This window comes from Saccopteryx leptura, chromosome 3, assembly GCF_036850995.1.
Source record: "Saccopteryx leptura isolate mSacLep1 chromosome 3, mSacLep1_pri_phased_curated, whole genome shotgun sequence".
Taxonomy (NCBI): Eukaryota; Metazoa; Chordata; class Mammalia; order Chiroptera; family Emballonuridae; genus Saccopteryx; species Saccopteryx leptura.
The window spans coordinates 80,026,780-80,044,134 of record NC_089505.1 but is presented as its reverse complement, the minus strand read 5'-3'; the positions used below and the strand labels follow the sequence as shown (position 1 = coordinate 80,044,134).

At 47.6% G+C, this 17,355-nt stretch overlaps 2 protein-coding genes across 2 annotated transcripts in view; one reads left to right on the top strand and one right to left on the bottom strand.

The window, feature by feature from the left end:
• The first annotated feature begins 1,499 nt into the window (after positions 1 to 1,499).
• The window catches only part of LOC136399389 (leukocyte immunoglobulin-like receptor subfamily A member 6), a 56,645-nt gene continuing 40,789 nt past the window's right edge, over positions 1,500 to 17,355 (top strand). Inside the window, exon 1 of the mRNA XM_066374473.1 lies at positions 1,500 to 1,766. Coding sequence (XP_066230570.1) covers positions 1,733 to 1,766 — 34 coding nt within the window. The 5' untranslated portion in view covers positions 1,500 to 1,732. The remainder of the gene's footprint in view (positions 1,767 to 17,355) is intronic.
• LOC136397193 (leukocyte immunoglobulin-like receptor subfamily B member 4) lies at positions 7,463 to 13,130 on the bottom strand. The gene is made up of 9 exons (XM_066371761.1): positions 13,097 to 13,130; positions 12,893 to 12,928; positions 12,448 to 12,723; positions 11,998 to 12,300; positions 11,649 to 11,699; positions 9,590 to 9,706; positions 8,806 to 8,858; positions 7,833 to 7,995; positions 7,463 to 7,755 (listed from the first exon to the last, which is right to left on the bottom strand). Exons 1-9 carry the CDS (start codon positions 13,128 to 13,130, stop codon positions 7,613 to 7,615), a joined length of 1,176 nt encoding a protein of 391 aa, XP_066227858.1. The 3' UTR covers positions 7,463 to 7,612.

Below are 17,355 nucleotides of genomic sequence, written 5' to 3'. Positions count from 1 at the left end.
CACATTAGTTTATACTGATGGACTTTGAGTTCACCTTGGTGCAAGGTGTGTGCTACATGTCAAAAAATGTTCTTTTTCATTTCTTACATTCATTATCTACCACCACTTGTCAAAGATGATAAGTCTAATAGATGCTGTGTCTGTTTATTAAGGTCAGATGTCCAGTGAGTTCCCATCAGGGGATGGAGTCAGGACAAGCCTGCCCTCAACATCCCCCCACCCCACTGCTGCACACCGCTGCCTTTCTACGAGTCCTCAGTGTGGTCCAGCAGGGGACCCGGTATCCTGAGTACTGTTAAGCCTGCACCCAAAACCTGTGTGACCTTAATCTACTACCTAATGGAGCTGAATCCCATTCTGTGCAATGACCCTCAGGTCCCTCATGGTGACCTCCACACCAACCCAGGCTGTGGGAATAAGATGGGACCGGAAACTGCGGTGTACACATAAAAATTTCAGTTGGATATTGGATGATGCTGTGCAGGTGTTTCCTCTCCTGAGTCCAGTGTCCCCCTCAGGCAGGGAGTCACTGTTACTTGGACAGAGTGAGCCCAGTCAGGCAGGTAGGGATCATGTTTGGAGGCAGCCACAGCGCCAGCATGTGAACATTTGTCACAAACACACCAACAACCACTTTGTTGGAGTTCAATGTCTAGTTCAGTTTGGGAAGTTGTCACTACCGTCCTTCATGACAGCTCACTACAGTCATGGTAGACGTCCTATCTGCCTCAGGTCATACGCGATAATCAGGGTCAGATGGGCTACAGGTTAAAATGTTAAAACAAAATAAATTAATTTTTCTTTCACAAAAAGATCCCCATAGAAAACAACTGTACTGGCTTGTGGGTGACAAGGTTGTCTTCAAATAGACACAAGACCATGACGTTAGTGCAAAATGGAAACAGTGGAATTCAGCAACATTAAGAACTTCTGTTCCTTGTAGACTCAAGCAAGGGAGTGTAGAGGAAACCATATAGTGGGACTCAGTGGGAGAAGGTATTCATGATGTCAAAATCAGACAATGGCTGGGTAATGAGATCATTGAAGGAATATGTACACATCTGTAATATGACAGCAAACAATAGAAAAACAAGAAAAAATTTAACTGGCAAGGTATATTGACATGAAAATGTACAGTAATATTTCTAAGAGGTGCAGAGCATTATACATCATTGAAGAAATGTACATCAGATCACAGGGTGGTGCCCATACACACAGTGGATGGTTAATATTAAGATGTCAGAAAAGTCTAAGGGTTGGCATGAATGTGACCCCACCAGTACCCTCAGACACAGGGAAAAGATTGGAAATGCTATGGTCACTCTGGGAAAAGGCACAGCAGAATTTTCACAAATGAGCACCCTCAGAAACCATGGTTAGTATCCAATTCTACTGTTTAGAACCAGACTGTCAGGGGCCAGGTCAGGATGAGAACCTGGGTCCTTCCTTCTCTGAGCAGGATTTCACCAGACAGAAAGATGAGAACATGGAATTCAGGTGAGACCTCACATACTGCTGACCATACACTCCTGCCAACCTGGAGTTCTCCTGGGTCCTCATCCTGAGGAAACCCAAAGCCAGGCCCAGGGTGGGGCCATCCCCTTGCTGTGTGTCCACAGCTGTGGGAACCCGGAAGGGTGGCAGCCCCTGACTCACCACATCCTGTGCGTCTCTGTCCTTCAGGCCCAGGGGCTCCTCCATCTGCAGAGCGGGAGCACTCCGAGCAGACGCCATGCTGTCCCTCCTCTCTGCTCTTCTCTGCCTCGGTCAGTTGTGGACACGGGGAGGGGGCAGAAGAAGGAGGGGACAGGGTGGCTCACATCCCTCGCTCCTGAGAAACCTCAGGTTTAGGCAGTTTGACTTGTTGATGTCTTGTTGAAAGAGAATCAACTTTGACTTTCTGGTGCAAATATCTGAGAAGGACTTTCTTCCAGGGCTGAGTCTGGGACAGAAGACCCGCGTGCAGACAGGTGAGTCCTCCTTCCCCAGGCTCTGTGTCCCACCTCTCACTTCACCCCCTGGGGCTCAGGAGGGAGCACAGGGGTCTGGGCTGAGGTGATAGAACAGGAGGGTGTTGGCCTGAGCTGGGGAATGAGGGAGGGAGGGAGGGTCTTTGTAATGCAGCCTCTGGTTTCCTTCCAGGGACCCTCCCCAAACCCACCATCTGGGCCAAGCCAGCCTCTGTGATCCCCTGGGGGAGTTCTGTGACCATCTGGTGTCAAGGGATCCGGGAAGCCCAGGAGTTCCATCTGTATATAGAAGACACAAAAATGTCCGTGGATAGACAGAAACCCCTGGAGTCCGGGGACAAGGCAAAATTCTTCATGAAAAAGATCTATGCAGGAAGATATTACTGTAACTACCGCAGCCCCGCTGGGTGGTCAGAGCTCAGTGACTCCCTGGAGCTGGTGGTGACAGGTGAGAGGACACTCAGGGGTCCCAGCCTCAGGCTCTGTCCTCAGGAAGATGGTCTACTCTCAGGGGGTCTCCCCTCTCACAGACCAGCCCTGAGGGACATGAGGGAAGTGTGAGCCCCATCTAACATGCTGCCTCCTCCTCTCCTAGGATTCTACAGCAAACCGAGCCTCTCAACCCTGCCCAGCCCTGTTGTGACCTCAGGAGGGAATGTGACCCTCCAGTGTGGCTCAGTACAGGCATTTGACAGTTTTGTTCTGACTAAGGAAGGCGAACACAAGCTCTCCTGGACACTGGACTCACATCGTCATGGCAATAAGAGTTTTCGGGCGCTGTTTCCTGTGGATCTTATGAATCTCAGCCACAACTGGACATTCAGATGTTATGGACATTTTTACAAAATACCCCAGGAGTGGTCATACCCCAGTGACCCCCTGTATCTTCTGGTCCTAGGTGAGGTGTTCCTAAGCCCATTCTTTCTGAGCACTGTCAGCTCAGGCTCCTGTCCCCAGGACTCATCAGAATTTGGATGAGAGTCAGGGGGCTCTGGCCATGGACTCTCAGCAAAGTTCTACTTCTTAGGGACCCTCCCACATGATTCTCCCCCTCCCCCTTCCCTAGGTTTTGAAGGTGACTGGTGGGCAGGGGGAGTGTCTTTGGAATGACACAGGTCAGATGTAGAAGAAGACAATGATTTTGGATTCCTGGGTTACCCCCAGCCTCTCACCACTGTTGTAACTTCATTCCCAGGACCCCCTGGAAGCCCCAGCCCCTCAGACACAGAGCTCATCTCCACAGCTGGTGAGTCACCGAGAACTCTGCTCAGAGGGAGCACAGACCACCCCAGGGCAGTTCTCTGTCTCTCAGATGACCTTCTGCCCCCAGAGATTTAGTACAGTCTTGTCTCCCAGAGGAGCTGGTAGTTCTGAATAGATGATGGTAGAAGGTGGGACCACAGGGCCCCAGGGCTCCGAGACTGGCAGGTGACAGATGGGGTGGTCACGGCAGAGGAAGATGTTGAAGCCCAGCCTTAAGGAGGAGCAGCCAGACTCATGTAGCAAGATGGCAGCCTCCACATCCCACCCCCATTTCTAATCTCCAGGAGGCTCTGATGATCGGTCCCTCCTCCTCCAGGGTCAGGCCTGCAGAGGGGTAAGTTAGGGGAGGTGGTGGCCATTTCCATGGGGGACAGTGGTTGAGTCATGTAGGAGTTCAGACACCTGTGGAGAAGCTGACATGGACACACCTTCCCCTGTTTGGCCTCAGTGTCCCCAAGTGTAAAGGAGAGAATCATGGCTCAGAGCTCAGATTTTCTTTCAGTTCTGGCTCTGAGATCCTGGGAGAGGGGCCTCACAGGGAAGCTCTTCAGGACATGACATTATGAAGCTTGTCCCTCTCTTGAGCATAACTCTGGTAGAGTTATGTCAGGCATTGGGTGACTTTAGGAGAGAATATGACCTAACTGTACCAGTCACAGAGCTCAAGGGACACTTTCCATTCATCCATGAAGTTCTCAGCCCATTTGCTACCATCACATGTCTGACATCAAAGTATACAGTGCGGCAAAAGTAAGTTTACAGTTGTCAGTATATTACATAGTTTATTCTTGTAGTACTATTTAGAATTATCATGTTATTTTCTATACAAACAACTGTAAGAATACTTTTGTCCCACCCAGTATTTAGCTGGATCAGACTATGCCCCATTCTCCATGAGTCCTGTGACCTCAGTCCACAGGGGCCCTACAGGTGTCTACAGCTCACAGGGCACCAATCTGTACTTGCTGTCACATCTCAGTGACACATTGGATCCTTGGTGTAAGGTGAGGGGACACTGCCCCTGTCCTTTCTGACCTCACTCAGCCCAGGGCCCTGTCTCTGCAGAGTCTGAGCTGGTAATAAATGAGGGAGTTTAGGGGGCTTTGCAGAGGATGACAATCAAGAGCCCCTGAGACCTGCCCCTCATTCATGGACCCTGGTTCATCAGCTATTGAGTATGTTAGACTGAACATAGAACACAGACCCAACCATGTCTATGTTATGACCACTTTTATCACTAATCCTGAATCCTTGGCACAGGTAGCTCTGGTCCACAGTGAGTCCATGTAGAGTCAGAGATCACAGGAGGCTGAGGGAATTCAATGAGGAAACAGAGAAAACCTGGCAGAGGAGAGACAGGGTCACTGAGGGACTGTGCAGAAGTTATGACTTGAGAAGTGGGACATCTGAGAGCACAGAATGAGGCGGAAGGCTTATGTGTTTCCAAGTCCTCACTCCCTCCCTCATTTCGTGATTCTTAAGAAGAACTGACACCATCAGCTGATCACAAAAAAAACTCTGAGCTCAAGATTGGTAAGTAGGAGAAATCCTAAATTATGGAGCTGAGCTCAGAGTGCCACAGACCAGCATGGCTAGTGCTTTACCAGGTCCTGAGTGAGAACCGTGGGGAATGAAGTAATAAACTCAGAGAAAAGAAGAAGGGGATCTGGAGGTCTCTACAAGTTGATAGCAAGTCAGAGCAAAGCAAAACCCAAGGTTTGCTTTATTCTATAGCGCAGAGCCATATGCAAATAAAGAAGTCTTTGATACAAAGTCATAAATCTGAGACATAAACAGGAATCCTCTTAAAGCATAAACAGAAATCCCCTCACCATGCATAACTGAAATCAACCAACAGCAGAACAAACAAAGGGTTAGAGGAAGGGCATGTAAATTACCTCTTAGCAATTTAAACAATCAGAGGTTGTGGGCAAGAGCTTAGCCTTTAGCAACTTATTCAAGCAAGTGAGGTGGGCGGATGGGCAGCAAGGACCCTGTCAGCTCACTGCCAGTCCCTCACACCTCTGTTCCCTAAAAAATATAAGCTGCAAGGACCCTGTCAGCTTGCAGGCTCCCACAGAGAATAAAGTTTTGTCAAGGAGAGAAAGGTGTCCTGGGTGGACATCCAGGGTCCTGAGGTGACCCTGGTCTGCCCTGACATGGCGACCTCTTTGCCCACATTTTCTAGGTTCCTGCCCCCAATACTGCACAGTGGAGAACCTCATCCACATGGCTGTGGCTGGAGTGATCTTGGTGGCCCTTGGGGTGCTGCTATTTCAGGCTCGACACAGCTTGAAAAGGACCCATGATGCAGTCAGGACGTGACCACAGAGGACACAATGCAGTGTTCAGGAGGTGGAGCCTTGGAGCCCATGTGATGACCCAGGAGGTGGTGGGAGAAAGTCTGGACCATATTCTGGGGAAACTGTCCTCTGAGACTGTGCAGTGGAGTAAACAGGGTTTGGGTGTAGGAACGTGACTGAAAGCACTCCTTATGGGACTCTTCCTTCATTAATTGTATATTTTATCTCTTTATCTTGTTTGACTGTCTATAATGACCCCCTTTCTCTTCCCACCCCTGTGACATGAAGGCCCATTGCACATGGCTGGTTTGGGTCCTTACATCTAAAACCTTATGCTCTCTTCTATTCGTGTGCAATAAAATGTTCCTTATTTCTAATCACTACAGCACCAGATCGACATTATTGAGTCTTCATCTCTTTATTTCACAGGAATTAAGCTGGTCTCAATAACTGAATAGATGGACAAAATCAGACATGAGCCTGGGAAGGAGGAATCCACAGTGGTGCCCCTACTCTCTCTGGACCTCATGATCCTTCCTGACTTCATCAGGTGTCATGTGCACTATTTCTCCAGAAATGTCATCACTTGGTGTTTGTAGGGACAGCCAGGTGGAGGGCTGACTCTAAAAATCATCATTTTTAAGGAAGATATAATCTATAAAATTTTCCAGAGTCTGAATATGGATAAAATGAAATGTTATTTGACCAGGAGGAGGAAGACTATCCTGCTATCTGGGACAAGATGAATGGACTTTCAGACCATTTTGTTAAGGGAGACACATCACAGAGAGAAAGATAAATACTAAAGGATCTCACATCCCTGTGGAAGTTATAAATGTGAAACTTGTAGAAACAGAGAGTGGGATGGGGGTTAACCCCAGGGAGTGTGGGAAAAGGAGAGAGGTTGGTTAAAGAGTATCAACTCTCAGTTATGAGCTTAACAGCATTCATTCCTTTCATGGCTGATTTGTAGTCCATTGTGTACACATGCCAGGTCTTTCTTGTCTGGTCATCTGTGGATATAAAGATTCAATGCAATCATTTTCTAAATTTTTGACATAACAGCTTAGGGCCTAGGCCTTAGGCCATTGATTTTCTATGGCTTTTAATTTTTTATTTATTTATTTAAGTGTGAGGCAGGGAGGCAGAGTGACAGGCTCCCACATGGGCCCCAACTGGGATCTACCCAGCAAGCCTTCTATGGGGCAATGTTTTGCTCATCTTCAGTGTTACTCCACTGCTTTGAAAATGAGCTGTTTTAGCACCTGAGGCCCAGGCCACAGAGCCATCCTTAGCACCTGGGGTCAACTCCCTTAAATCAACCAAGCCATGGCTGCAGGAGGGGGAAAAAAGAGAGAGAGAAAAGATGAGGGGGAGAAGTAGAGAAGCAAATTATCACTTCTGTGTGCCCTGCCTGGGAATCGAACCTGGGATATCCACAGGCTGTGCTGATGCTCTGTCACTAAACCAACCGGCAAGGGCCATGGCTTTTTATTTTTTAATACATTCATTTATGGTTTGTAATCCTCTTATATCATAGGTCTGACATGTAATATTTACAATATCATTTTATTTTTATATATACTTTTATTTTTCTATTACAGTTTACATTCAATATTATTCTGTATTAGTTTTAAATGTCTGGCAAAATGGTTAAAAAATCATGTACTTCTCAGAGTGGTCCTGTTGCATTGAGCACCAACCTGGCCCCATATATATTTATCCCAAGATTATTAACATAGTGCTTGTGCTATAATCTACATCTCTGTGGCTATCCTATAACCACCAATTTGTACTTAATCCCTTCACCTTTTTCACTCACCCCCCAACCCACATTATCATTTAATTTAAAACATTCATGTCTGTTTTGGGTCACACATTAATTATTGAGAAGTCTGTTGCTTTATTTCCAAAGTGTAGGGATATTTGTTTTCTTTGAGTACAGCATCCGGTGACCCCCAGAGTGTCCTAGGAGATGCTAGGGGTCAATGCCAGGTCTCCAGGCAGCGGGGGTCATGCCTTCTGGGCTCCTTGCAGGCCCCCGCCCTGCAGTGTGGGGTCTGGGTCCTCCCTGGGCTAGTGGACGGCCAGAGCAGCGTACACACTGTGCTCATCTGGGGGCTCCTCTGATGGGGAGGAAGGGGATGTTGTCTCCTGTCTGAGGGGCCTGGGGCTCATCTGGACATAGGTCACATCCTGGGGGGCATCAGGTGCATCAGTCAGGAGCAGGGGGAGAGTGAAGAATGGAACTGGTTGGGGTTGGGGGAGTCTGGGTGGTTGGAAAGCATGGGACTTACCTGACTGTCAGTCTGTCTGTCCTCTTCTGCTTTTCTGTCCTTCAAGTCCAGCAACCGTCTTGACAGGGCAGCAGAGGTGGCCATTCCCTCTCTGAGACTTGATCTTGAGAGGTTCACCTGGGCGTATATCACTCCCTGGGGGACTTCCTCATGCCTGTTCTGCTGCAGAGACAGTGAGACAGAGACAGTGTCCCCTGGTTCCACTGGTGACACCCTCCAGTCAATCATCCACCTGTTGTCAGAGTGATGATGTGAAACTTTAAATCAGATCAAGTCACTCTCCTGATGGATCCTGAAGGGCCTTTCTAAGCCTTGGGGGCATCTGGATGCTTCTATGGTCCTGACTCTTATCCTAACATGCTGTCTCTTGGTCATTTGTTTTCAGCCACAAGGCCCATCCCGGTGAAGAAGCAGTTCCTAACTCAGAACCTTTGCACCTGCTATTTTCTCTGTCTCTCTTCCCCTGCACACCACACACTCTATCCCCTGCTCCTGCTTTATTTTTCTTACTGCACTTTTCTCTCTAGGACACTGTCCCCTTGTTTGCACAGTATCTCCCTCCCCCACAGGTGAGCTGGAGGAGTGTGGAGACCGTGTTGGTCAGGGCTGCACTGTGGCCCCTAAATGGAGCCAGTAAACAGTGAGCACCTGTCACTTCTGCTGGTGAATGAATGAAGGGGGCCCTGGGGACCTGTGTGTGATTCACTGATTCATGCCTCCTCCTGAGACCTGGGGCTGAACAAGGTCAGACAGAGGATGAGAGGCCAGCAAAGGGGACCACATAGGAGGGGCTATGATGTCACAATAAACCAGGAGGAATGAGTCACAGCAAGACAACCTGAGTGCCCAGAAGGAGAGGTCAGTGTGGGACGCTCCTGTTAACCAGGTGAGGTGAGAACAAGGAAGTGTCCATTGGATTAAAATGGGCAACAGGAAGTTCCTTGGTGGCCTGGACAGGAACAGGGGTCTCACCTCAGGGTCCACCTCTATGCCCTCCTCAGTCTGTGGGTCCTTCATGGCAGCATCTGCTGGGGCAGAATGGAGGTGTGTCCTGACAGGGCCCCTGAGATCTCAAGGCTGCAGATTCCCCCCTGCTCCCAGATGGGCCAGTAACCCAGGGGTGGGGTGAGGTGAGTTGTCCAGTCACTCAGTGTGGACCTCAGTCCCCTGACCCCCACACTCTCCCTGCCTAACCCCTCCCCCATTCATGGACTGAACTTCCCATGCTCCCCTCCCCCGGGCTGCTGCCTCCTCCTGTGTCAGAGGGGCTCTTTCCCGCTTCTGAAGCTGGGCTGGAGCTGGGGGAGGAGACAGCAGTGTTAGGGACAGAGCAGAGCTACAGGCAGGGGGATTTTTGGGACAGGAATTACCTGAGAAACAGGCCTCTGTTTTAGGGCTCTGGGTTTGGTGCCCTTGTAGGAGGTTAGACATGAGCCTCTCTCTGGGATGATCAGGAGGGACCGTCTCAGTCCAGGAATTGTAGGACTCCCCCCACCGAATGTGATTTCACAGGAAAGAAGGAAACCTTAACACACACCGTGTGTATGTTTCTTATTTCATGGGGTTGAAAACAATGACAGATCACCTGACACTTGTACTTCTGTGCTGACATTGAGGGTTTTATTCTAGATTTTCTGAATTGAGATTCTGAAGAATTTCTTTTTCTAAGCTGACCTTCTCCAACTATTAGGTTTCCTTGTGCCTGGTGCCTTAAGTGACCCCCTGTGTGACCCAGGTCACCCCGTCCCCTACTCACCTGACATCCTACCTTTGCTCTGACACTGATGTCGGAGGAGGAGGGAGAGAAGGAGGAACAGCAGCAGGATGAGAGCCACCAAGACCCCAATCAGAACAACCAGGTACCATGGGAGACCTTGGACACGAGTGATGCCATGAATGAGCCAAAGATCCCATTTAATGAACACCTACTATGTGTGAGGCCCGTGCTGGGGGCTGTCATCCATTTCCTCTCCCGCTCCCCACAGTCAGGCACACGGATTGCTGACCCCACCCCCATTGCACTGAGGCTCAGAGAGGTTCACCACATGCCCCAGGTCACCCAGCCTGGATGGGGCAGGGCTGGGCCTGGAACCCAGGACTGTGGGCTCCCTGTGCTGTCCTCATGCTGCCCCCCAGGTGGACACCTGCTTTGTGCTCTGGGATCCTCATCTGCAGGGTCCTGTCCATGTCCCATCTGGAGCTGAGGGTCCTTGTTATGGCCTGTCCCTAGCACTGCAGAGACACGGGAGGGACAAGGATCTGGGGTGAACTTTGCACCTCTCCTGGGATCTGTCTCCACCCTGCAGAGCCCTGATGCCCCCTTTGAGAAGGTCTAGCTGCACTGGGAGCCCTGCTCTCTTGAGCCCAGTGAGACCCCTTATATTCACCTGACCTCACAGCAGCCTGTGAGCAGGATGGGACCAGGAATGAAAAGACAAGAACCCGACACTCAGAGAAGAGAAGAGACAGCCTGGCCCCAGAGCAGAGCCGATAGCTGACCCAGGTCTGAGTCTTGTCCCCTCTCTCCTCTGAGCTGAGTCTGAGCTGACTGACAGGACCTGGATGTCCAGGAGCCATGTTTTGTTTGTCCCTCCCTGTACACTGTCACCACCACTGCTACAGAGGGGACACTCTCCATCATCACACCCTGGAAACTTCCCTGTGAGCCCCCTCTCCCAGGAGCTCAGAGCCTGAAAGGAAATCTGAGCTCTGGGCCGTGGTTCTCTCCTTTTACACTTGGGGACACTGAGGCCACACAGGGGAAGGTGTGTCCATGTCAGCATTCCAACAGGTTCCTGACTGTCCACATGATGCAGCCCCTGTCCCCCATGGACACACCCACCACCTCCCACAGAGACCTCACTTATCCCTCTGCAGGCCTGACTCTGTGTGGAGGAGTTACTGATCATCAGAGCCTCCTGGAGATCAGAATGGCAGTGAGATGTGGAGGCTGCCATTCTGTCTGCTACATGAATCTGGCTGCTCTTCATTAAGACTGGGCCCTGACATCTCTCTCTGCCGTGACCATCCTACCTGCCACCTGAGAGCCTCAGAGCCCTGGAGCCAGGTGGTCCCACCTTCTACCCATCGTCTATTCAGAGAACTACCAGCACCTTTGAGAGATATTGCTGTGCTGAGTCTCTGGGGGCAGGAGGTCATCTGAGAGACAGAGAACCGTCCTGAGAGGGTCTGTGCTGCCCCTGAGCCCCCAGCCCCCAGTGACTAACAAGAGTGTAGATGAGCTCTTTAGGGGGTGGTGCCTCAGCGGGTTCTAGAAGTGAGGACAGGAAGGAAGTTGAAGTGTGGAGCTGACCCTTGAATCCCAACTTTATTTAAACTCTTCTTCTGAATCTTTCCTTGGTCCCCCAAAACCTCCTACTATGCACCTGGCACCTTTCAGACCCCGGTGAGTAGGTGTGAGTAGGCAGGTGTAGGAAGAGCTCTAAGGAACAGATCTGCTCAGGCTGACCCTCCCTCTAAGACTCCCTGATTAACCCAGACCTTCCAGTGTGCAACATTGAGAGCTGACGGAGCTCAAAATGGACAGAGTCAAGGTCCTGTCACCTAAACCTTGGAGGTCTTGGTGACCTCTAAGGGTCACTAAGGTGAGACTACTCTTGGGGGCACTTCCTAAATTATCCTGCCAGTCTCAGAGCCCAGGGAGCCCTGAGAATATCAGTATCTCTGCCTGATTCCCAGCCCCCTGGGACACAGCCCATCCTTGAGTGTCTGAGGGACACTGGATCCCCTGATAGACCCTCAGAACTGCCCTGGGTGGTCTGTACCCCCTCTGAGCAGAGTTCTCAGTGACTCACCAGCTGTGGAGATGGGCCCTGTGGGTGGAGGGCTGCGGCCTCCAGAGGGTTCTGGGAATAAAGGTAAAAGTGTGGTGAGAGGCTGGGGGTAACCTTGGAGTCCCTAAGTCACTACAGTCTTTTAATACATTGGTCTTGTGTCACCCAGAAGACACTCCCCCTATCCACCTGCCACCTTCAAAACCCAGGGGAGGGGAGGAGTGAAAAGGGGTGGGTGGATCTGAGGGGCAGATCTCTGCTGTGAGACTATGACTCAGAGCCCCCTGACTCTCATCCAACTTCTTATGTGTCTTGGGGACAGGAGTCTGAGCTGACAGTACTTAGAAAGAATGAGTTGAGGGCCACTCACCTGAGACCAGTAGATCCAGGGGGTCACTGGGATGTGACCACCCTTGGGGTGTTTTGTTAAAATATCCATAGCATCTGAATGTCCAGTTGTGGCCAAGATTCATAAGGTCCACAGGAAACAGTGCCCGAAAACTCTTATTGCCATGATGATGTGAGTCCAGGGTCCAGGAGAGCTTGTGTTCTCCTTCCTTAGTCAGAACAAAATTGTCAAATGCCTGTACTGAGCCACACTGGAGGGTCACGTTCCCTCCTGAGGTCACGACAGGGCTGGGCAAGGCTGAGAGGCTGGGTTTGCTGTAGAATCCTAGGAGAGGAGGTGGCAGCATGTTAGATGGGGCTCACACCTCCCTTATATCCCCCAGGGCTGGGCTGTGAGAGGGGAGACCCCCTGAGAGCAGACCCCCTTCCTGAGGACAGAGCCTGAGGCTGGGACCCCTGAGTGTCCCCTCACCTGTCACCACCATCTTCAGGGAGTCACTGAGCTCTGACCACCCAGTGGGGCTGCGGTAGTTACAGTAATATCTTCCTGCATAGATCTTTTTCATGAAGAATTTTGCCTTGTCCCCGGACTCCAGGGGTTTCTGTCTATCCACAGACATTTTTGTGTCTTCTATATACAGATGGAACTCCTGGGCTTCCCGGATCCCTTGACACCAGATGGTCACAGAACTCCCCCAGGGGATCACAGAGGCTGGCTTGGCCCAGATGGTGGGTTTGGGGAGGGTCCCTGGAAGGAAACCAGAGGCTGCATTACAAAGACCCTCCCTCCCTCCCTCATTCCCCAGCTCAGGCCAACACCCTCCTGTTCTATCACCTCATCCCAGGACCTCTGTGCTCCCTCCTGAGCCCCAGGGGGTGAAGTAAGAGGTGGGACACAGAACCTGGGGAGGACTCACCTGTCTGCATGCGGGTCCTCTGGCCCAGACTCAGCCCTGGAAGAAAGTCCTTCTCAGATATTTGCACCAGAAAGTCGAAGTTGATTCTCTTTCAACAAGACATCAACAAGTGAAACTGCCTGAACCTGAGGTTTTTCAGGAGCGAGGGATGTGAGCTGCCCTGTCCCCTTCTTCTTCCTCCCCCTCCCTGTGTCCACAACTGACCAAGACAGAGAAGAGCGGAGAGGAGGGACAGCATGGCGTCTACTCGGAGTGCTCCCGCTCTGCAGATGGAGGAGCCCCTGGGCCTGAAGGACAGAGACGCACAGGATGTGGTGAGTCAGGAGCTGCCACCCTTCCGGGTTCCCACAGCTGTGGACCCACACCAAGGGTACAGCCCCTTTCTTGGTCTTTCTCTGAGTTTTTCCATGATGAGCGCTCAGGAGGAGTCCAGCTTCTCTGGAGACACTCAGCCCAGATATAGGTGTCTTTTGACTCCCATGTCATATTTGAAATATTCCCCAGGACATTCTGGCTGGTCTGAACTCCTGATCAGGGAGGGAAAGACACAGGTTCTCATTCTGAGTGAACTCACAACAGGCCTGGTATTAATTAGACTCAATAATTATTTTCTTAAACTTCCATTAACAAAATCGATTCTTTGTCTTGATCCGTCCTCTAACAAATATTTTCTGATTACCTCTTATGCCAACCATTTGTGACAGAAACTAGAAATATATCTGTGATTCAGGAGAATCATTTTCTGTATTTTGAAAACTCTTCTTAGCAGAATATGGGCATTCTAAGGCTACTACTGTTGCCATTACATTATTGCATAGGAGAAAGTAAGAGAACATGCAATTATGCTTGGCCATGACTAAACTGGTTTAAGGAATAGCCACTTGAGGAGGTGGAGTCCTTAGAGATGGGGGTGAAAAAATTCTTGAGAGAAAAGTATTTTCTAGAAAACCCTGGAGACAAAGAGGCTCTTTGGACAGGAGCAAGAGAGGGTGAGGGAGGGGGTGGATGGTCACAGAGTTCTCTCTACCTTATAAAAATGCTGGATTATGTTTATAAGGCAAAATGAATATATAGGAATGAACTGCTGTGGCCAGACTGAGTTATGAAGATCACATGTGCCATGTGTTACAAATGAGCTAGAGAAATACAACCTATGTCAATAAAAGATAATATCAACAATAATTGAACTTCAATTCTTGTGTTTCCATCAATGTTACATGAATGACTTACATAGATATATCACATCATCCTCCATAGTCTTCAGCAGTTAGAAACAGATATAGACAAGAGAAATGAGAAGAATAAATCTTAGTGATGCTTCTAGTCCTGTGCTGTTAGTGGGGGCTTCAGCAGTAATTTGCTAGTTCTACAGAGCTCTGAGAAACAGATATGGAGGAGCAAAAAAATAGTCAATAGAAGATGATATGAGTGTGTGAATGTGTGAGTTAGTGTGTTCATGGTGTAACAGCACTTGTATGATTGAGCAAAGCAGTCTAGTGAAAGTGAGGTTAGAGGGTCACAGCTGGAAAAGCATGAACAGCCTTCAGTTCAGAAAGAAGAGTGTAGTTTATCCAGAACACCATGAGAACCATGAAAAGATTCTGAGCAGAAATGGGGAGATACTGAAATGAAATTGGAAAGACTGATGAGAAGGGTGAACTGGAGAAGGAAGTGAGGGGTGGAGCTCAAAACTCAGAAAATGATGGATATAAGTGCTGCCTTGGTAGATGTGAAGGGCGACCTCCCCTCACTGTCTACATTGACTGCAGACACCAAGATGCCCTCAGAGGCAGTGATCCAAGTGGTTGAGTGACAAAAGAGTCTGGCAGTGTGCAACACACTCTACTCCTGTAGGAAAACTCAGCTCTCCCTCCTGGCCCTGGAACACAGGTTCTACTTCACAGTTTCCATCTGACTCTTTCTTTGAGCAACTGGAGCTTTCTCTCTCCATTTCCTTGGGGTCACTCATTTGAGTCATTTCTGCCTCTTCAGAACAGTCTTGATCTAGGAATTACCCTCCTCTTTAAACTGTGGAGACTCTTTAGGATTCAGACACGATTGACATTCATGGGTGTTTTCCTGTAGAAATCTGTAAAACATACACACACACACACACACACACACACACACACACTTTAAATATCATGATGGCACTACCACATCCTGAATGGTTGAAGGACACTTGAGCACCTACTTCCTCTCTTGGTCACACTTCCCTCATTTGTACCACAGTGATGACAACCCTCCCCTACTAATGTGTTGAGAATTCACCCTACATGAGACATGGGGGAAAGGATACCAGCTGTTGAGAATTACATGGAGATGTTGGAGCTTTAAATCATGGAAAAGCAGAGATACTTCATCCATTGGAGCAGAAGGAAGAATCCTGACTCAGAGCGCTTATATAGAGTCACCTGAATCATGACTGACATTGTTGCAGTACAGTGGGTAGATCGTGGTTTTTCCACCATCCGTGCTGGACCAATTGGGTGAGTCTCTGGAACCAGGAGATTTTCCATGCTTGTTTCACACCATTAAGAATAATGGTATCAGATGGACTATAGATCAAAATGTGAAGCATAAACAATTACTTTTTCTTTTGCAAAAAATGTCTAAAAATATCTTCATAGCTTTGTGGAAGCAAAGTTTTTTTAAGGATACCAAAGCATGAACTTAGTGTAGAAATTGGTAAACTGAGATCCACTAACTGTTCCCACAGACACCACAAAAGCATGAAAAGAATATTGCACACTGGGACACAGTGGGAGAAGATATTTGCAAATCCAAAATGAGACAATAGGCTTGGATTGAGAACATTTAAAAAATATGTTCAAATTTGTAAGATGACAGTAGACAATAGGTGAAAGTATATAACATAACTGACTGTCCAAATGATGTAGAGATGTTTTCCCTAAATCTATGTACTCTAGTTGACCAATGTCACCCTGTTAAATTTAATTGTCTAAATAAAAGTAAATAAATTTAAAAAAAGAAAAAAAGCAATTACTTTAACATGCAACTTGAAAACATTGATATCCCATGTATGGTTATCTTTGTAATGTCCCTCAGCTCCATAATTCATTAGATGGTGGACATTACCCCCACAACATGATACCAACACATACTCAGAATGGCTAAAAAAATTAAGGTTGAAACACCAAGGGTTAGCATAGGTGTGGATCTACTGTGACCCTCAGACATGGATGGTGGGAGTGAAAATTATGTGGCCGCTCTTAGAAAGGGCTTACTGGCATCTTGTAAACAGAAGCAATCCTTAAACTACATTGATACCCAATTTCCCAGCATCATTTCATGAAAAGAGTATCCTTTCTCCCTTGGTTTGTCTGGGAACCATTGTCAAAACTCAGGTGAATGTATTTGTGCAGGATAAATTCAGGATCTGTATCTTATTCCATTAATCTATGTGTATATCCTTTAGTTAATCCCCAAATCCCCTTTACTATAGGACGCTTATGGTAAGATTTGAAATGTGATCATATGAGTTCTTGTTGCCCACTATGTTTTCCTTCAGAAATTTTAGAACATATAAATTATAGAACCAGTTTGTAAATATTTAAAATGTAAACTTGAGATGCTTCAACCTTGTGAAGCTTTTGAAAAGTCTCTGAAAAGGTAATTACTGTAGCAAGTAGGAGTTGAGTGGCTGGCTTTTTCTGTCCTGGAAATATGAGGTATATTTGAGCATTCCTGTTTCTCAGCCTATTCACCCAGACCTTTGTTCTACTCAGCAGAGTTTTACATTCTTCTTAACAGGACACAGATTGTGACACAGAAATATTTCAACTTTTTATGCTATGACCAATTTTTTTAATGTGTTTCTTATAATTCAACAAAGAATCATCCCCAGCCATTTATGCATGCTTTTCTGTGACTAAAGTAATGAGTGTATAGGGGAAAATCTAACTCTTCAACCAGGTTAATTTATCTTGCAATTGTTTTCAGATCAATTACTACATTACTTCCAATGGACAGTGTCTTTGGACGTAAGATGAACTATTGATATATAGTCCTGTTGTCTATTTGAAGCAAGCTCTAGTTTGTTTTGTTGAATGTGTTCTTGGTGCTTAATTTCTTCAAGTGGATGAAATTTCCCTATAAAATTAAAATATACTTGTTGTGAATGTAAACACTTTAAAATACAAATCTATAAAATATTTTACTTAAAATGTATGTAATATGAAAAAAAGAAAGAAAAGAAAAAAGAAGAAAAAATGTGTATTATATAATCATATTAATATGCCCCTTTTATAACAAAATTAAAAAAAAAACTAGAATATTATTGACTATATTCTCTGTGCTCTAAGTTACATCTCCTTGTACACCAGAAACAACTATAATATTGTATTTAAAGTATAATTGAAAAATAAATAATGATTATATATGCTGTCTACAGGAGACCTAATTTAGAATGAAGGGTACATACAGACTAAAAGTAAAAGAAT

Coding starts and splice junctions, on each gene's coding strand:
- LOC136397193 (XM_066371761.1), bottom strand. CDS start 13,130: ATGCTGTCCCTCCTCTCCGCTCTTCTCTGTCTTG. Junction 12,929..13,096: donor CTCCGCTCTTCTCTGTCTTG/GTCAGTTGTGGA, acceptor ACTTTCTTCCAG/GGCTGAGTCTGGGCCAGAGG. Junction 8,859..9,589: donor GAGCAAAGGTAGGATGTCAG/GTGAGTAGGGGA, acceptor CTGCCCCAGCAG/ATGCTGCCATGAAGGACCCA.